The following is a 21,450-nucleotide window of genomic DNA, read 5'->3' as shown; positions in this document are numbered from 1 at the left end:
AAATAAAATAAATGGATGTTGGCTCTTTTCCCAGATATGAAGGATAGTTGCATCAGGAGTGGCTGTGGCCATAAAAAAAACTTCTCTATCTTAACGTCGTCAAATAAATTTGGATTTGTTTTAAATGTTTCCAGAAATGATTTTCTTTTGTGAGCAGGGGCTGGCATTGATTTCCAGATGAAGCTTGGAGGCAAACACAGCTTCTTCTACAATGATAGCAATGCTACTGGATGGCCAGCCTTGTATTTGAAGACACAGGGCAGCAGGGCATGCACTTGGCTAAAAGAACCCTCCTATGATTAACTTCTAGCCTTATCTATCCAGCTGGGAGAAAGCTTTTACCGACAAGCAAAAAAGGAAAAGCGAGAGGCAAGCCTGCGTGTAACCCCACAACACATGGCCTATTCTCCAACTTCAAAGGCAGATGGAGCAACCTTAGGATGCTGTTGCCAACTTACTTTCTGGCCAGTAAGGAGGCTGGATTTTCAATCTGGAGTCAGGAACACGATATCCCGATAAATTTGTGACCCCCACACTGTGCCGGCATCACTGATGTGATGCTATTTTGATACATATTGGCCCTAATTGGGTCACAGGTGGGTTTGACACCCAATTAGCAAGTGCCTTCTGGTGAGGCAGTAACTGTGTGGAGGATGATTCTCAAAGACAGCTGGCGGCCATAATTTTGGGTTTGCCATTGCCTTGAGGCAGAGGAAGGAGAGCAGAGGGCAGGCAGCCTTGCTGCCTAAACAAATGCCCAGATGTTCACTCATGGGGCACTTCATTTTGCTCAAGCAATGCCATCTTAGTGCCACCACATGAGAACCTGGGTTTGACTTTCCCATTTATCTCCCCGAGAGTGTATATCAGCAGCAACAATAAATAATGGCTCCCTGCTGTGCTCCAATGCCCACAAACGATTCACTCTTCCCATTCTTCCTTTAGAAAATGTCCTTCTGTCCCTGTCCAAGCTGTTAACAAACTCTTCAATGAGCTTAGAAGCCAGTTCACTGGAGCTGTGTGGGTTGCAGGATCACCCGCCCTATCCCACCCTCCCTTTTGAATATTGCATAGCACCATGGAGGAGTTAGTTGATTGGCATGCCTTCCGAGAGCTTGCATCTGCACTCGCCCCCACAGGGAATTGAAACTCCAGCCCCTGATGTGTGTTCTAGGAAAAGGGAGAAAATGTTTTAACAAAAAAAAAAGAAACCTTTTCCTCAAAGAATTGATCATCTTACCCATTCTGAAAGACAAGGGACCAGTTTGACCTCTGCACGGTGTGCTTGTTCATTATTTATGACTAGGCCCAATGCAGTAGTTAGGTTGAATATTTGAATCACTTGCTGATGGATTGAATGGGATTGTTTCCATTTTTAAAGACACCACTGAGTGGGATAGCTCCATGGCAGTCATTTGGTTTTGCATATCTGCCTCACCATTTACCATGCTCCCAAATCAGGCTAGAAACCCAGGCTTGAGGGAGTACTGCACTGTCAGAGGTGCTAACTTTCCGATAATTCGAAGGCCTATCTGCCCTCTCAGTTAGATGTAAAAGATCTTGTGGTGCTATTTCAAAGAAGAGCAGCAAAGTGACCCCCAGTGTCCTGGTCAATATGTATCCTTCAATCAACATCACTAAAAGGATATCTGGTCATTATCACATTGTGTTTATGGGACCTTGCCATGTAATTATGTAAATAGACCACCCCGTTTCCAATACTATAACCTGTCCTAACGGATCAATCACACTGGTCAAGAATGATCATTCGTTTTGGACCTTCTTCAATTCTGTTTTGTCTTATTCTCTGGAACTTGCAGAAACGCAAATAAACTGATCTGGGGACCGTGCGGGAATAAGTAGAATTCAGGTAGAAAATTAGCCATGGGAGTATTGAATGGTGGAGCAGGCGCGAAGGGCCAGATGGCCTACTCCTGCTCCTATGCCTTATGTTAAGTAATTTGTGAGCAGAAATTCATTAAAAATGAATCTTCGATTTAAAGGGTGCGATTCAGCGGACTGAAGTAAAAGTCATCTGAATGGCGCATTTAGCAAGGTGTTTCACGATGGGTGCAGTGCCCCCACCTAGCTATTCAACGGCACTTAGCCTTTTATTTTGGCCTCGTGGAGATTCTCTCCGCCGAGGCCATACTTAGAATGATTTCCTGCTGGTGAGCTGAAGCTCGGCAGCAGGAAAAGCTCCTTTCAGATTGGGGCAGAATTTTGTCCGGTAACCCCGATTATTCCCTTCACTCCCCATCCCCCCACCATGCCGATGCCCCCAGGAACCCCCCCTCTACCTGACAAGGCCGGCCTGAGCCTAATCCCTGGCAATGCCAACCTGGCAGTGCCTCTGCCGGGAGGGCAGTGCCATCCGGGCTGGATGGTACTGCCAGGGTGCCAGGATGGCAGTGCCATGGTGCTCAGGTGCTGGAGGGAGTGCCAGAGTGCCACCCTGCCCTGTCCCCGACCACTCAGGAGTCTCCAATGGCCTGGGGGACACCCAAGGTGCTGTTACGCCTGGTCCACGTTTATGTGGACCACTAATAAATGATGTTCTGGCAGGGTCAGCCAAGCACAGCCGTTGAGTCCCAGGCGCTGGGTGAATTCGGCAAACACATATTTACATAGAACATAACAGTGCAGTACAGGCCCTTCGGCCCTCGATGTTGCGCCGACCTGTGAAACCACTCTAAAGCCCATCTACGCTATTCCCTTATTGTCCATATGTCTATCCAATGACCATTTGAATGTCCTTAGTGTTGGCGAGTCCACTACTGTTGCAGGCAGGGCATTCGACGCCCTTACTACTCTCTGAGTAAAGAACCTACCTCTGACATCTGTCTTATATCTATCTCCCCTCAATTTAAAGGTATGTCCCTTCGTGCTAGACATCACCATCCGAGGAAAAAGGCTCTCACTATCCACCCTATCCAATCCTCTGATCATCTTGTATGCCTCAAATAAGTCACCTCTTAACCTTCTTGTCTCTAACGAAAACAGCCTCAAGTCCCTCAGCCGTTCCTCATAAGATCTTCCCTCCATACCAGGCAACATTCTGGTAAATCTTCTCTGCACCCTTTCCAATGCTTCCACATCCTTCCTATAATGCGGCGACCAGAATTGCACGCAATACTCCAAATGCGGCCGCACCAGAGTGCCGTATAGCTGCAACATGACCTCATGGCTCCTAATCTCAATCCCTCTACCAATAAAAGCTAACACACCGTACGCCTTCTTAACAACCCTCTCAACCTGGGTGGCAACTTTCAGGGATCTATGTACATGGACACCGAGATCTCTCTGCTCATCCACACTGCCAAGAATCTTACCATTAGCCCAGTACTCTGTCTTCCTGTTATTCCTTCCAAAATGAATCACCTCACACTTTTCTGCATTAAACTCCATTTGCCACCTCTCAGCCCAGCGCTGCAGCTTATCTATATCCCTCTGTAACTTGTAACATCCTTCCGCACTGTCCACAACTCCACCGACTTTAGTGTCATCTGCAAATTTACTCACCCATCCTTCTACGCCCTCCTCCAGATCATTTATAAAAATGACAAACAGTAGTGGCCCCAAAACAGATCCTTGTGGTACACCACTAGTAACTGGACTCCAGTCTGAACATTTCCCATCAACCACCACCCTTTGTCTTCTTCCAGCAAGCCAATTTCTGATCCAAACTGCTAAATCACCCTGAATCCCATGCGTCCGTATTTTCTGCAGTAGCCTACCATGGGGAACCTTATCAAACGCTTTACTGAAATCCATATACACCACATCAACTGCTTTACCCTCATCCACCTGTTTGGTCACCTTCTCAAAGAACTCTATAAGGTTTGTGAGGCACGACCTACCCTTCACAAAACCGTGTTGACTATTTCTAACCAAATTATTCCTTTCCAGATGATTATACATCCTATCTCTTATAAACCTTTCCAAGATTTTTCCCACAACAGAAGTAAGGCTCACTGGTCTATAGTTACCGGGGTTATCTCTACTCCCCTTCTTGAACAAGGGGACAACATTTGCTATCCTCCAGTCTTCTGGCACTATTCCTGTAGACAAAGATGACTTAAAGATCAAGGCCAAAGGCTCAGCAATCTCCTCTCTAGCTTCCCAGAGAATCCTCGGATAAATCCCATCCGGCCCAGGTGACTTATCTATTTTCACACTTTCCAGAATTGCTAACACCTCCTCCTTATGAACCTCAAACCCTTCTAGTCTAGTAGCCTGAATCTCAGTATTCTCCTTGACAACATTGTCTTTTTCCTGTGTGAATACTGACGAAAAATATTCATTTAGCACCTCTCCTATCTTCTCGGACTCCAAGCACAACTTCCCACTACTGTCCTTGACTGGCCCTACTCTTACCCTAGTCATTCTTTTATTCCTGACATACCTATAGAAAGCTTTAGGGTTATCCTTGATCCTCCCTGCCAAAGACTTCTCATGTTCTCATGTCCCCTTCTGGCTCTTCTTAGTTCTCTCTTTAGGTCCTTCCTAGCTAACTTGTAACTCTCGAGCGCCCTAACTGAACCTTCATGTCTCATCTTTACATAAGTCTCCTTCTTCCTCTTGACAAGTGTTTTGACTGCTTTAGTAAACCACGGTTCCCTCACTCGACCACTTCCTCCCTGCCTGACAGGTACATACTTATCAAGGACACGCAGTAGCTGTTCCTTGAACAAGCTCCACATTTCCATTGTGCCCATCCCCTGCAGTTTTCCTCTCCATCCGATGTATCCTAAGTCTTGCCTCATCGCATCATAATTGCCTTTCCCCCAGATATAACTCTTGCCCTGCGGTATCCATTAGGCTCTGATCTGGATCATGCCCAGGCTGCGATGTCTCACGTGATTCCATTTAATCTCGCAAGATGTTTCCTGCACCCCGAAACCCGCGAGAGCCTTCAAAGGCCTGCTCCCAAAACCAAGTCGGGCTGACCAGGCCGCTGAATCACGCCCCAAATCTTTTTTGTTGAAGGTTCATTCACGAAAAGATAATAATGAGCAATGTTCCTAATGGACTGAGTTGCAAAAACAAAAACCAATCTGTACATTAAAAAAATTTCAACATGAGTCAACCTTCGAAAAAAAGTCTCTGAATGCATGCATATGCTTCCCAACATGGTTATTTTTTTGTTTTGTCATGGGTTTTTGCTATGTGTTTCAAATTTTTTTAAATCCAAAAGAACAGGAATAATGCGCAGTGTAATAGGAGATAGGAACCAGGACCACTGCCAATATTTCAGAGAGACGAGAGCTTGCAAGGACTTGCAGTATTTACCTTGTCATCAATGGATTAACGTCAAAGCCCGGGCTCACTCCCATTTTTATTTTGTTTCTGTGACCACACAGAGGTTGGAGCTATTTCAGTTCATCTGCACTTTCAGTTAGAGTGAGGAGTAGCCAATTCTGCAGGAACTGAAAACATAAATACCACCATGACCGCAGGAACTTAAATGCGAAGAAACTGAAACCCCTGAAATCAGCACCAAAACGATGAACATGCATTCTGTGACAATAACCCCACTAATAATGATGTGGAGATGCCGGCGTTGGACTGGGGTGAGCACAGTAAGAAGTTTTACAACACCAGGTTAAAGTCCAACAGGTTTGTTTCGATGTCACTAGCTTTCGGAGCGCTGAGGAAGGAGCAGTGACATCGAAACAAACCTGTTGGACTTTAACCTGGTGTTGTAAAACTTCTTACTGTGCCCACTAATAATGGGGAGGGAGAAAGAGAGATGTTGTGGGGTGGAGAGATAATAATCTGGAAACACAGAAGCACAGGTTTCCGGAGATCAATCTGAGTTTAATAGCAGGTCCTGATTTAAAAGGTGTTTTCCCTGTTTCCTGTCCACAGCTAAGGTGAATGGTTGTCCAGTAATGCAACCAGCAGCTTCATACCATAAGTGGGGTTTCGACATGGTGGCCATCAGAGAGGGAGCTGGCATGAGGGAAGGGAAGCGTTCATCATGGGGTGGTGCACTGGCAAGTTTGGGGGTTGTCCAGGGTGTTGAAAAGCACACCTGCCCCTTCTGACCCACAATCAGTACTGGAAAGGCACCATGGCTGTCCCTTCAGCTGTCCAATCTCTCGAGGCCCAGGCAACAGGCAGCCAACATTAAATTAAAAACATTAAACATTTAAAATGAGAGGTATTTAAATTCAGTGTCCACCTCCAGAGAGCAGGTTACTCGCCCACTATCGGGGCAGCACGGTAGCATTGTGGATAGCACAATTGCTTCACAGCTCCAGGGTCCCAGGTTCGATTCCGGCTTGGGTCACTGTCTGTGCGGAGTCTGCACATCCTCCCCGTGTGTGCGTGGGTTTCCTCCGGGTGCTCCGGTTTCCTCCCACAGTCCAAAGATGTGTAGGTTAGGTGGATTGGCCATGTTAAATTGCCCTTAGTGTCCAAAATTGCCCTTAGTGTTGGGTGGGGTTGCTGGGTTGTGTGGATAGGGTGGAGGTGTTGACCTTGGGTAGGATGCTCTTTCCAAGAGCCGGTGCAGACTCGATGGGCTGAATGGCCTCCTTCTGCACTGTAAATTCTCTGATAATCCAATACGCTCTCATTAAAAGGGGATGCATTGAAGGTGCTTTGTGGTTGCTTTCCCAATTTTAATTTTTTTAACACATTCCTCACCTATCCTGACGTGTGTTGGGGGAGGGGGGGGCTTTAGAATTACCCACAATACCTCTACCCCTTGAAACAATACCAACTAATAAAGGTAAGGTAAGGTCACCATCGTCCCAGATGATATAGTGCCATGATATGCAAACATGCAACCAATGAACACTCCGAATAGGACACAACCAATGGGCAGTCAGGACACTCAGAGGTGGCATCACCACAAGGGGGCATGACATAAACACTATAAAAGGGATGAGGCACTCACACCCTGCCTCTTCCCACAGACAGACATCTAGAGAGTTAGACAGGGTTGATCAGCAGCATCACACCCCAGCACGTGGCTTAGAGCAAGCTGGTGCAGTTAGACTGAGTTACTACAGTTAGATTAGCAGAGAGTCAAACTCATTTGAGAACTGTGTTAATAGTTCAATAAACACGTTGAACTCATTTCAGAGTCTGGAATATCCTTTAGTTAAGACTGCATCAAGTAGCAGCCTTTGTTATCCGAAGCAGCAGAACACAACAACACATAGGCCTAAGGATCACCACACCTCAGGCGAGGGGCGAGGTTGAGAAGGTGGAGCCTTCATGAACAACCTCAGCTAGGTACAGGAATTGAACCTGTGCTGCTGGCCTCACTCTGCATCACAAACCAGTTGTCTAGCCAACTGAGCTAAACTGGCCCCAACTAATAATACCAATGCCAGTACCAAACAAGGTCACTTTTAAAGAGATGATTCTTTTTTAAAGAAAAGGTATTTCTGCAGAATGTGAAGAATTTGACACTCACTTTTTAAGACCACCTTTGACCAATTCTTTTCTCTGTCGTGAATTTTGGCCTTTCAGTTTTTGGAACACTTTGGCTCTTCCTTGTCTATGTCACAGGTCTGACCATGGAATCAAAAATCTTAAGATCTTGAGCTCCTAATGAGGGCGAGCTCTGTAATTCTGCAGCGGTTTTCCCAGTCATAACTTCAGCTGGACATTGGCGAATCCCCAGAGAGATTTTTCCTCAGTGTGTCGCTTTCCAGTCAATGTATTTGACCCCAAATTGTTATTGGCCGGCAACCTCTCGTGTTCTAAGCAGTGAGTCCAGGTGAAGGTGCTTACCTGTCCATACTGAAGCTTTTATTTATTAGATAACTTAATATGCACTTATTTAATTGCCTCTAATATATGTTGCAGTGCTTTCATAAGCAGACTGTTTTGACGCACTTTAGTTGTGTTATGGCCCAGTGCAGTATGATCGCTCAGGCTTAAACAATCTATGTAATTAGATGTTTATGTTATGTTTAATTTTCCTGTGTGATTAACATCTTGTCATCTTCTTTTCAGGCAGCAAACAGTTATCTGCGAGATCAGTGGTTTCATTCGCTACAGTGGAAGGTAAGCAGATGGACAAGTATCTGAAAATTACTGTAACAATTGGCTTCACAGTGCAGAATGTAACAGAGCAATTTAGTAAGAATTTATGAGCAGTCTATACAAATGACCTTTAAGAACGAAAAAAAGCTTTGAGGGCAGGCATTTTGGAATTCTGATGTTATGCGCTACAGAACAGAGAGAAACAGATTCAAACCTTTGAACTCGTGCATGTAAGTTGCTATTCATTGCCAGATAACAACTTGCGAACAAAGAGGGAATATTGGATGATGCACTGTCCAAAAGCCACTGCAATGGTGACTGGTTACAGAGTGCAGCATTAGTTGTGTCTCTGGAGCAGATAACTTGGCTGCATCTTGGACAAGACGAAGAATGATGAGCGAAAAGCAGAATGTTTTGATGTAAGTAAGCACAAAATCAGACGTCCTTGCTGGGACAGACCATTAGCTACCGTCTTGTTGTGGCCATTCCAAACTGATGGGGTTACGTTTGGGAGAAAGTACTGGACAAATTAAAGACAGCAGCCAAGAATGTTCATATGTGAGGGGCATTGATTTTACTTTGGGAAAAGGTGTATGTCCCGAGAATGTAAATCTCAGGAGTAAGTATGAAATTGTTAGTGTTCCAAAAGCGTCTTCATCCATTTATTTTTGCAATTGCATTAAGCTGTCCCTAAGGTTGTATGGGTTTTGTAACCCAGTTATATGACACAAGTCAAATACAATACTATTGGCAAAAATAATGCAAAGCAAACAATGATTGTAGCTATAGAAGTCTGATATGAGAAGCCTATGTTAACTAAGATTGTTGTCCTAATGCAATTGTTGTCCTAATGCAATGATGCACTTGTGTGTTTATTGGTAATTATAATATTCTTCTTTGGAAATGTAAATGGTTGGAAATTCTATGGGCGTGATCTAACCAAAAAAAAACCGAGGGCGCAATCTTCCCAAAAGGGAACAAAGTTCCCTAGTGAGTACGTTTAGCCACGTGTCCCCGGCACTCGCAATGCCGAGAAAGACGTGGCTATTCAACGCGACTCGTATTGAATAAGGGGCCTGAATGCAAAACGCGCGGCCAAGGCAGCACATAGCCCTGCTTTTTACAATAGGGAGCTCTGATCGTCGGAACTCCCCGTTGTAGCATTCCGATCTCCGAGGCCCATAAATAAAACCCCGACCCCCCCCCCCCCCCCCCCAATCCGAAAACAATATGGGCGGGTCCCTCGCACCCCCCAACACAACAATGGGCCAGCCCGGCCTAATCGCGCACGTGCAAAAAATGCCAGCTTGGCACCATGGCAGTGCCAGGCTGGCTCCCAGGTGGCACTGCCAAGGTACCCAGATGGCACCAGGCGTGCCAGGGCACCACTCTGCTAGGGGCCTGCAGGGATTGAATCCCAAAGCCTCAGGTACCTTGGAAATCTGCACATTGGAGTAAGGCCTCGCTCTAATAAGCAGATTTGCCAAAAAGTGATCCTGCCCATTGTTGGCAGGATTCTTCTTGCAACATCCCACGAGATTGCGTTGAATCTCGCAAGGTGTTGCGAGCCGGGTGAAGCCCAAGAGAGGTGTCTGCCGGGTTTCACCAGTCACTGGATACTTTTCTGGCGCAGCGTGGTCGGAAGATCGCGCTCAGAATCTGATCTGGGTGGGATTAGACGTATAATTCCCGCTGCTTGCAGTGCTGGATATGACCCCTCTATCTAACAGCACTCTTGTCTGTTTTTCAGGTCTCAATGGGGGATGCCCCACCGAGGCCACACTTATCCACATTTCTTGCACTGAAGAGCTCCGATGAGCGGAGCTCCAGCGCCCCGATCTTCCAACCCCCCGAAGCAACCCTCAGATCCCCTGATACAGGCAGGGCGTCCTGGGCCTGATTCCCGGCATGGGCAAAATGCCACCTGGGCACTGCCAAGCTGGCACCCTGACAATGCCCCTGCCAGTCTGTCAGTGCCACCTGGGCACCCTGGCAGTGCCAGACTGGCATCTGGGTGGCAGTACCAGGCTGGCAGTGCCAAGGTGCCCAAGTGGCATCCGCGTTGCTAGGGTGCCACCTGACCCAGATACCAGCTCCTGGGGGCCTCCAATCTGGGAGACGTCCGCAAGTGCTGATCTGCCTGGTTCCTGTTTGTGGTGACCAGTGTTGAATGGCACCCAGTTGAGGTATCCTCGGCAGGGCTGGAGATCCCAAGAGCTTATTCAATCTTGCATCAGCAGAGTTAAGTGAGTGTTCCGATTCCGGCGGGACGCAGCCGGTGAACCGCTCATTCTATCGTTTTCTCTAAACGAGTGTCACTTTACAAAACCTAGTCTAAGCTATTCTTCAGGTAAGTGCTACTTGTCATGGTTGCTATTATTTCTAAAACTAGAAATAAAAATATTATCCCTGGAACTTGATGACTATCAATGGTGTAAATTCAGAGCCAGTGTTACAGGGTCCAATGTTGCAGATATTTGAGCATTTATTCCTGTTCCCCCTGTCTTGCTGTCTTTGTGGCATCGACCCTCTTGTTAGTAGTTCCAAGGACCTATTTGTCTTCGCGTGCGTTGACCAAGTGTCCGCAGCCGTGAGTGCGCCGCTGGTGAAACGACAGATCCCGCAGAGTCGGAGAATCCAGCACAGAGTCCGAAGTGGGAAGTTTTAGGTAGCCATCCAGGTGGGAATTCAAGCAGCCCCAGTTGAGATCGGAAAGCTTCACAAAGACCAGGGGGCAAACTTTGGGTTACTTAGATCTGAATGGTTCAGTTGTGCACTTTACTGAGCCAGGAGCAAACATCTAAAGTAGATTTTGAATTTGCGTGTCGGATGATTAAAATGGATGAGATCAGTTCAACAGCCCAGTTTACATTTCCCTCAGTTTTTATTTCCATTGACTTTAATCAAAGTAAAATTCAGGCGAGATGGGAAACGGGCTGTCAACTCACTAGCATATATTTTACATTAACTCATAAATTCAAGATCAGCCCCTTTGAGTCTTAAAGAACAAATTGGCGAACAAAGAACTTTGAGGTAGAGGAGGCAACTGGAAAAATCTGTCAGAAAACGACGGGTGCTAAATAAAATGTGACATGTTGCTCTTTCAGTATTTCTTGGATATATAGCAAATCAAACGCAAGATCTACTGCCATTCTGCTATATTTGTTTGACTTGGTAAATGAATTGGAAAATGGCAGCAAATGAGGATCGCTGCTCAGGGGATGAAATCGTTTTCCTCTCATTCCTGTTCACTTTCCTTCTTTTCAATTCTTCTCTCCTTTCCTGAAATTGCTGTTTGTTGCTGGGGTATTGCTCCACTGATGTTGGGTGTCCTTTAGTATCCCAGCCAAGTGGCCACTCTTCAAGTGAGACTCAAAGGCCCAACCCCGGCTGAAGTTGTAAAAAGGTAATGCTTTTTTCTTCATCTCCTAAAAAGCTGATGGCTTTGATTCGAAAGCTAATTGAGTGTACACTTGGCCTATATAAGGTCCCGGACGAAACTCTCACTAGCCTTTGGGCAGGGTTTCCCCGTCACCCCCGCTCCGGGGCCGGGCATTCCCACCTGAGGTCAACTGACTTTTTGCCTGTCTGTTGAATTCTCCGCCCCAACCGTAATGATCCCCGCGGCGGGCAAGACTGGAAGATTTCCATCTTCATTTGGCGCACGGTGGCACAGTGCTTAGCACTGGTGCCTGACAGCACAAGTGACCTGGGTTCACTTCCCATCTTGGCTGACTGTTTGTGTAGAATTTGCAAATTATCCACGTATCTGAATGGGTTTCCTTCCATAGTCCAAAGATGTGCAGTTTAAGTGGATTGGCCACACTAAAATTAGTGTCCAAAAGGTTAGTTGGGGTTACATGGTTAGGGAGAGGGCATAGGCCTAGATAGGGTGCTTTTTCTGAGGGTGGATGCAGACTCGATGGACCGAACGGCCTCCTTCTGCACTGTAGAGATTCTGGATTCTATGATTTGACCAGAATTTTATTGGGCCTAACAGAAGTAAATGGAAGAATTCCAGTCATACATTTCACATGACGGCGGTGCTGTGACATTTTCTTTTGCCTCGTCCATCCATAAGGCAAGTTTATCCAATTGAAAAGTGTACGGCACTCCTTTCATAAACTGTTGGCGTTGCAGGCGGAGATTTAAATAAATATTGCCAAGGCAGCTCCCACAGCTATCAAAGCAGTCTGTCTTTAAAGCAAAAAAAATAAATAAACACTCCAGCCTTGTGTCTCATAAATTACCGCCTTGTACACAATATATTTTATTAATAGGCTTAGACATTGCACCTGAGCCTGCTGGCATGGCTCGTCTCAAGAGATACCGAGCAATGTGTATCCTAGGTGCTTCAGGAGCAAATCAAACATCTATTATCCTCTTTGTTTGGTATGCCAATCAGCTTTTGATTCGTGGTTGCCACAGAATTTCCGCTCATTCTATGGATCAAAGAAACCAAGTGCTAAAAGACATTTGTGTTTGTTCCTTGGGAGCTGTACCATCCCTTTTTTTATTCTTACTTTGATGTACATGAGACTACAGATGGAGAGCCTACCTGCAACTTGCGGGAGGAGGGGGTTAGAGGACTGGATTTGAACTGATTCTGGACTCTTGGATTGAAAGACACTTTTTATGAAGTCATGGAGAGTCCACACCCAGTTATGTCAAAGAAATCTTGATTTGTTGGCAAGGCTGTAATATACAGCTCACGACAGTTCACAACCAGGTTTTAACAGGTCAGTGCCGAACATGGAGTGAGTTTCCCCGCCTTCTAACGGGAACCTCATACTCCGCAAGGGACGCGAGGAAGACCATCATTCCCATCCCACAAATCCCGTGCGGGTTATTACAACACTCCTGGCTTTGAAGTTCTAAGTGGCGTGACATAAAAGTGCCTTTATCCCAGTGATGTTCACTGCTGACACAAGGCACTTCTGACATTGAAGGGCTTTTGGACTACAAAGGAAAATGAAATGAAAATCGCTTATTGTCACAAGTAGGCTTCAATGAAGTTACTGTGAAAAGCCCCTAGTCGCCACATTCTGGCGCCTGTTTGGGAAGGCTGGTACGGGAACTCTGACATTGTGGCAGCATTGAAGATTGCTTCATCCTGAATCCCATGTGCTGCCATCAGAGTATCTATCCCTTAAACTTCAGCATTAGACATATAGCATCAGTTCTGTAATCTCCCATGAGTTGCAAACTCCACAATACGTCTGTCTGCTGGGACGACACTGAGGATTGCCAGTTAACACATGTAAATAGTGTACAGCAGAAAGGCTTTCCAACTCCAACTGGAGCCTTCAATGTAAACAAAGGTGCTTCATAATTAGAGCTAATTAAGGGCAATACATGGGGAAGTCTTGTGGCGCGGCGGGTAGCATCCCTACCTTTAGGCCAGAAATTCCGGGTTCAAGACCCACTTCAGGACTTGATGACCATGGAAGGTGTGTTCATAATGCGGCCAAACCGGCCTGTAAATCCTTCCAATATACTGATGACATAAGGGAGAGTGGGAGAATTCCCTGATCAACTATAATGCAGAAGGCATTGACAAACCACATCAATACTTCATGAAGTGTAATCATGGGCCAATCCAACAGGAGGCTAGAGTCCCCAAGGCCATTTTAGGGCATGGTACATGAAGGAGGAGGAAGAAGGAAAACGCACTCTGAGCCTGGAAAGGAGGGTTAAGAGGGGTAACTGGAAGCTTACAAAACAAGATGTGTTTTGAGAACATGAAAACACAGCCTTGAGCCCAGGTGCTAGGAGCCAAAAAACAGTCATCTTTATTTCAGGACTAATTTCCACTGTTACGGTAACAGCTGCTGGAGGGCTGAAGAATTAAATGGAATGTACAGATCAGAAACAGACTTTTTGGTTTTTATGATATTTTTGTGGCATTTATGCTCCATTCAAGTTTCTTTCCACCCTTCCTTATCTAACTCTAATAAGGACAATCCTCTGTTACCTTCTCCCTCATGCTTCTGTAGCTTCCTCTTAAATGCATTTATATTATTTGCCTCAACTCTGCCCTGCGATGTGAATCCTGTCCATTTTGGACAGGATCACTTTTTGGCAAATCTGCATCTTAGAGCTAGACACCTAGTCTCACTCTAATATGCAGTTTCCCGAGGTGTCGGAGAGCCCAGGCGAGTGCCGTTAAGTACTGGTCTCCACAAACGGAGAATAGACAAAACGGCACTCATGGGAGTCACCCAGGGGATCAGAGGCCCCCAGGTGCATACTCTGTGGGCAGGGTGGAATTCATCTGTCCTTTGAACGTCTCCCACTTTTCATACACTGTTTAGTCCACCAAAATGTGTTTCCAATCAACCTGCTCCTGTTCAAATGTTAGACCCCTAAAATCTGCCCCTTTGCAGTCTGGGATCTTAATTCGTGACTGTTTTTACCCTTTTCCAACTTAATATTGAACCTTATTTTTTATGATCGCTACTTCCCAATTGTTCCCCCACCCTGATCTTCTCCACCTGACCTGCCTCATTTCCTAGGACCCGATCCAGCATAGCTTCCTCCCTGGTAGGAATGGAAATGTACTGTTCCAAAAAGTTCTCCTGCATACACTGCAGGAATTTCTCCCCTTCCATGCCCCACACTCTAGCCTTCTCCCATGCTACCCTAGGTTAATTGAAATCCGAGCAGCACGTTGGCGCAATGGATAACACTGCTGCCTCACGGCGCAGAGGTCCCAATTTCGATCCCGGCTCTGGGTCACTGTGTGGAGTTTGCACATTCTCCCCATGTTTGCGTGGGTTTCGCCTCCACAACCCAAAGATGTGCAGGCTAGGTGGATTGGCCACGCTACATTGTCCCTTAATTGGAAAAAATGAATTGGGTACTCTAAATTTATATTTAAAAAATATTTTAGAAAAGGTTAATTGAAATCCCCAACTATCACAACCCTACTTGTCCTGCAGATTTCTATAATCTGCCGACAAATGCTCTCTCCAACTTCCTCCCCCCTATTTGAAGGTCCATAGTAGATCGCCAAAAGGGTAACTGCTCCCTTCCTGTTTCTCACCTCCAGCCACATAGATTCTGATTCAGGAACTGCATTTTGTTCAAAGGCTATGATACTATCTTTGACCAAGACTGCTACACCTCCTCCCTTTTTACACACCCTATTTCTACTAAAAACATTATAACCCAATTAAGTGTCCAGTCCTGTCCTGGCTTGAGCCACATTTCTGTCAATACTACTATGTCATATCCCCCTTGAGCACTTTCTGTTACCCAATTTTGTTCACTATACCCTGTGCATTTATATACATTGAATTGAACCCTGCTCTTATCTCTCTCCTGCCCTTTGGGAGGCGACCATTTCTTGTTCACTGTCAACACTCGAGCATCCCCCACTTCCTTTTTCTATTCTCCATCTTTTCTCATTTGCCCTCACTGATACTTCTAAAACTGGCCCTTCAATTCACGCCCCTGTATTGCAAGTTTAAATCTACCCCCACAACATTGTTTACTCTCTCAACCAGTGCCATTGTGGCTCAGGTGAAGCCCATCTCTTCTGAACAGCTTTCTCCTTTCCCAAAAGTGATCCCAATGTCCCAAAAACTAAACCCCTCCCTTCTACACCATCCCTCAAGCCATGCATTTACCTCCCTGATCTGCCTTTGCCTAAACGATGAAGCTCGTGCTACAGGCAGTATTTCTTTTTTTGTTATATAAAGAGTACCCAATTATTATTTTTTCCAATTAAGGGGCAATTTAGCGTGGCCAATCCACCTAACCTGCACATCTTTGGCTTGTGGGGGTGAAACCCACGCAGACACGGGGAGAATGCGCAAACTCCGCATTGACAGTGACCCAGGGCCGGGATTCAAACCCGGGTCCTCAGCGCCGCAGTCCCAGTGCTAACCACTGTGCCACATGCTGCCCTTACAGGCAGTATTTCTGAGATTACTACCCTGGAGATCCTTCATTTCAACCTACTCCCTAACTCCTGAAACTGGTCCTGCAAGACCTCCAAGCTGTCCCCCCTTATGTAATTGGTTCCCTCATGAATCACAACCTCTGGGAGACTGACAAAATCCCAGGGAGCTGTTGGGACGTTTTCAGTCTTTGCACTGATTCCCTGAGAATTCTGCTGGCACCCGGCGGGAGTTATGGTGAGGGGCCAGGGGGGCATGCAGAAAATCAGCAGCAGTCTTTGTGAATGGAGTTGCAACATTTCGAATACCACGAGCTCCACGTCAGGACAGAAATCTAATCTGAAGTATTTAATTGCTAATTTGTTTCATGATGATCCATTTTCCTGTCAGTTTTGCCAAGAATAATGCATTTCATGAAATGGCTGTTGGTCCATAATAACAACAATTCAAGAAAAAAAAGAAGTCATGCAGAGAAAAATGTTCGCAAAGTACATCGGGGTCACCCTCAGATTTCCAGCGTGGAGCCATACAGGACTGGATTGTCGGCTGTGGAATTAGTGCTTTCTCCAATCTGTGTGCTCCTGTCTTGCAAGACTGCAAGGCGAGTCGGGCTTTGGTTGGAGTGTTGCAGGTCGAACCCATGCCACTGGCTGAAGGAGACGGATAAATTAAAGCCAAAGGCCTGATTATTGATTTTTAGCTAGTCCGTGCTGGTTAGGCGTACTTGTGCAGAAGTGGAGGGAGCAGACCCAACTGTATTGCTTTCCTGTGCTTGATTAGTCTGCAGGCCTTTCTTGAGTGTGGACGCTTAACCTGAGAGGGATGGCTACTCGGGCGAGGTACGGCAGTGTTGTCAGTGCATATGGATATGCTCCAGTCACCTTCTCAGGAGCTGAAGCTAAAGAGTGGGAGAAAACTGGGACAGGGCAGTTTTTTTTATAAAGCCTGCTGTACGTTCTCCTGCAAAATATGAACATGTCTCAAGAATCATGCTAGCACATAGTGCAAAAAGATTATCCTGCCGTAGCACAAGCGATGCTGCTTCATGGAAGGCCTGGTGAGATGCCAAATGGTTCTCCCTTGCTTCCAGACAAGAAACTGTAGCTGGCAGCTTGGCTGAGAATGGAGGAATAATGATTTCTGCTTTCTACCTTTACTGAACCAAGCCAAGGTACCCTTGGCTGGACTGTATTCCAGACCACAGCAGTGAATGATACAAACTACCATAAAGCATAAATACATTTATAGACATGCTGCAGTTTCTAATTGGTAGAGAAGGAAACGTTAAGCACAGTTTATTTTTTTAAATATAAATTTAGAGTATCCAATTATTTTTTTTCCAATTAAGGGGCACTTTAGCGTGGCTAATCCATCTAACCTGCACATCTTTGGGTTGTGGGGGTGAAACCCATGCAGACATGTGAAGAATGTGCAAACTCCACACGGACAGTGACCCAGGGCCGGGATTCGAAACCGGGTCCTCAGCGCCGCAGTCCCAGTGCTAATCACTGCGCCACATGCCGCCCTACAGCTTATTTTTTTGCTGGAACCTGGTAGAAGTGTTTCCTGACTTTCTGCGAAAGAAACGTGAGAGTTGGGAAGCAGAAAGTTTGTTTGAAACATCCCAAGAGAAAATTAAATTAATAGTAGAGATCTTGAAGCCAGAATCGCAAGATGTTTCTGACAAGCATTTTGACAGATTGAGCTTTGTTGGAATGTACTTAGGTAGTCTCTAAATACCAGAGTAAATCTGTGTGTGAAATGAGTCAAGTTGGCTTCTCCCTCATAAAGGTTGGAACGTCACATCAAAATAACCCCGTGACGTCAACGTTAACCACAAAGGAAGCAGCTGCTGTTCAAATTAAATAGGAGGGGTGGACTAGAAAGGTGGAAACTGGAGGCAGCTAAACACAGGCCTTTCAATTTTGGTATCTGGCATGAAGTCTGGTGGAACTAGATGGGATCAAATGGCTTATTTAGATAACGCACAGACTGTGACAGGTGTCCAGGCAGCAAACCTTGTATTCAACGGTGCTCCAAATTCAAACCTTCTATTCAAACCTTCTTTGGACACAAAGCATGGCAAAAAACAAATGCCCCATTTGTTTTTTGTTTCTTTGCCCCATTGTCCATTCAATGGACTCACAGTGAGCAATTCAATTCAAATAACAATTGGATTGCTTGGATTTCATGCCATTGTCCCAGAGGCTAAAGGTAAATCTTTCTCCGTCGACTTTAGGATTTCCATATGAAATGTTTTTGAACAACCCCAAAGCAGCTCCTCGTGGGCATGGGCGCGGAGCCAAAAACTATTGCCGATGTTGTCATAGAATGCCGGTGCGGAAAACGTCACGCTAAGGTGAAGGGAGCCATTTCTCTGAGGCTGTGATGCATCGCAGGAGGAGATGGTGTTCTGCTTTGCAGCTATACCCGATCTTGGGAGTGCTTGATGGCGGTTCATTTCCTAGCACTTACATCCCTCATATTAATGAGGACAAAGTTCATATAAAAAGTAGAATGCCAAATAGACAGAGAAGAGCATCAATATTGGGTAAACTAGACTTCTCCGTAATCTGGAGGAAACAAAATTGATGCATGCAGAGATAGTTGCACCTTGTTTTGGTTTCTCCAGAGGGATTCGGGACAATTTGTTTTGCTTCTTTTGGTGGAACCTAAACTTTTTTGAATGTGTGCATTTATACCTATATGATACAAAAATGCTCGCGAGCAAAGCTTACAAAATCCAGTCTTTCATTGAGAAGCTTTTGCAGCCCACACAATCCCATTCAAGGCTAAAGAGATAAGAACACCACAGAATGTGGATATTATCTGCTTCATGAGATATACCTGTGTTTGGAACTTTTTGTTAAAACTCAGTACTTTCTGTAACAGTGTCTTTGACATCATCAAACCACATGATAATATGCAGTTGCGACTTTCCTGAATTATGTTTAACAAATTTGCGAGATTCCATGTATGAATCTTCGGGCTGTGTTGATAGAAGCTGGTATTTTTTTTACACCAGTCTGACACAATATAAATACTTTAAAAGCTTTAAAGACAACTTGTTTTTGCCAAAAAGAAAACAATGCAACATGCAGACCTTATGTTCCATGTGGCGCACCACTGGTTCGGTAAATACAAAGTAGAAATAACCCCTCAATGTCCGTATTGGCCCCTCAGTTCAGGCATAGTATTCAGGACAAACCTCCTGCTACACTGACCTCTTGTGAAGTACTCATAGCTTTAAAAAGCATGTAAAATAGCTATACAAATGTGCTGAGTTTAAGCAACCCTTGTAAATGCAATTTATCAAAGTGTTCTATGCCAATATATAAACAATTGTATATCTAATCTTTCCCTTCCAAAAGTTTCAAAATTTCCCATTTGCACTTGTACTGATTCTTGTCACAAAACTTTGAAAAAATCTATATTTTTAAAATGTACTCACAGATTAGCCAAAACAGTAACTAGATACAGAGTGAAGTTCAGAGTTTATTACTACTACAGTGGATTTTCTCGCAATCTACCCATTTATAATTCTTTAAACTTCTAGACAATGGGTGTGGTGAACCACTGTTACTGTAGTTCCACTGTTGTTCCACTGTTACTTACAGCGCTGTATATATTCTCTGTTACTGTTTGTTCCATTGTTACTCAGTGTTATGTATTGTTGTTCTTCCGTGGCTCCGCCCCACTGGGTGTTGTATATAGTTGACTGATCTGTAGCCCTGTCTCCAGTCTGGGTTCAGCAGCAGACAGACTACATCTTAGAGTATTAAAACCATTACTTGGTCTTCTACAACTTGCCTTGTGTGTAATTGATGGTGCATCAATTTGATACTCTAAGATAGTACGATGGATAAGTCACTCAAGCCTGAGCGATTGGACCTGGGCCCAGAGGCAGCCGACGCCACCGCGATCTTCCAGCATTGGCTAAGCTGTTTCGAGGCCTACCTCGACTCTTCCACTGACGCCGTCTCAGGGGAGCACAAGCTTCGGGTCCTCAACGCCCGGGTGAGCCACCGAGTATTTACCCTCATCAGAGACGTGGGCACGTACGACGAGGCGATTACACTCCTCAAAGGGCAGTACGCGAGGGCGGTAAACGAGGTGTATGCCCGGCACCTCCTCGCCATGAGGCGCCAGCACCCAGGAGAGTCTTTGGCCAAGTTCCTGCATGACCTGCGGGTACTCGCCCGGAATTGTAGCTGCCAGGCAGTAACGGCAGTTCAACATACCGAGCTCCTGATCCGGGACACCTATGTGGCCGGCGTAAGGTCTGACTACATTCGTCAGCGCCTGCTCGAAGGGGTTCCCTCGACCTAAACAACACGGTGCGGCTCACGAACTCCCTGGAAGTGGCCTTCCAGATATGGATGCCTTCACGCCCAACCACGCGGCATCCTCGTGGGCGTCCTGGGCGCAGCCATTACCTGATCCGGGGGTGACACAAGCCTGTGCTGCGCGGCAGCCCGCTAACTCCGGGGGACCGTCCTGCTACTTCTGTGGCCAGGGTCAGCACTCCAGACAACGCTGCCCAACTCGGAACGCGACCTGCAGCGTGTGCGGTAAGAAGGGCTACTTTGCAAAAGTCTGCCAGGACCGGCCTAAAACGTCCAATTCCCGCCGCGTGGTTGCCTGTCGGGACCGCCCCCTTAAACGCGTCATCCGCCTCGTGCAACCCGTGGAGACTGCCATCTTGTTCACCATCTCCGATGTGACCCGCCATCTTGGCTGCCATCTTCTATGCGACCTGCCACGTGTGACTCGTGGGGGTCGCGATCTTGGCCGCCATCTTCGACGCCACCCGCTACCACCGACCAGACCAGCCACCTTCCGCAGCTTGCCTCCGTCACCCTCGACCAGTCCCGGCCCCGTCATCTCAAGAACTCCATGATGGCCGTCCGGATCAACGGGCACGAGACGACCTGCTTATTCGACTCCGGGAGCACGGACAGCTTTGTCAATCCGGATACAGTAAGGCGCTGCTCCCTCCGAATTTTTCCTGCGTCCCAGACAATCTCCCTGGCTTCCAGATCACCCTCTGTTGAAGTCCGGGGGTACTGTGTCGCAGCTCTTGCGATACATGACCTAGAGTACGTTAACTTTAAACTCTACATCCTCCCCTATCTCCGCGCTCCCCTTTTATTAGGCCTATACTTCCAATGCCATCTCCGTAGCCTGACCCTAACGTTCGGTGGACCCCTGCCCCCTCTCACTATCTGTAGCTTCACGACCCTCAAGTTCGCTCACCTCACCCCGGACTGTAAGCCCGTCGCCACCAGGAACAGACGATACAGTGCTCAGGACAAGGCTGTTATCAGGTCCGTGGTCCAGCGACTCCTGCGGGAAGGGATCATAGAGGCCAGCTCCAGCCCCTGGAGAGACCAAGTGGTGGTCATCAAGACTGGGGAGAAGCTCCGGATGGTCGTCGACTGCAGTCAGATAATCAACCGGTACACGCAGCTCTGACATGGTCAACCAGGTTGCGCAGTACCGAGTCTTCTCCACGGTAGACTTGAAGTCTGTGTACCAC

At 46.3% G+C, this 21,450-nt stretch overlaps 1 protein-coding gene across 2 annotated transcripts in view; it reads left to right on the top strand.

Moving 5' to 3' along the window:
* cmip (c-Maf inducing protein) overlaps positions 1–21,450 on the top strand; it is a 281,360-nt gene that overhangs the window by 154,808 nt on the left and 105,102 nt on the right. For both annotated transcript variants that reach the window (XM_072517927.1, XM_072517928.1), the window contains exon 3: positions 7,978–8,028. In XM_072517927.1, the coding sequence (XP_072374028.1) occupies positions 7,978–8,028 (51 nt within the window). The remainder of the gene's footprint in view (positions 1–7,977; positions 8,029–21,450) is intronic.

This window comes from Scyliorhinus torazame, chromosome 10 (genome assembly GCF_047496885.1).
Source record: "Scyliorhinus torazame isolate Kashiwa2021f chromosome 10, sScyTor2.1, whole genome shotgun sequence".
Lineage (NCBI taxonomy): Eukaryota > Metazoa > Chordata > Chondrichthyes > Carcharhiniformes > Scyliorhinidae > Scyliorhinus > Scyliorhinus torazame.
Note: the sequence above shows the minus strand (reverse complement) of the source record. Positions and strands in the feature narration are given on the sequence as shown.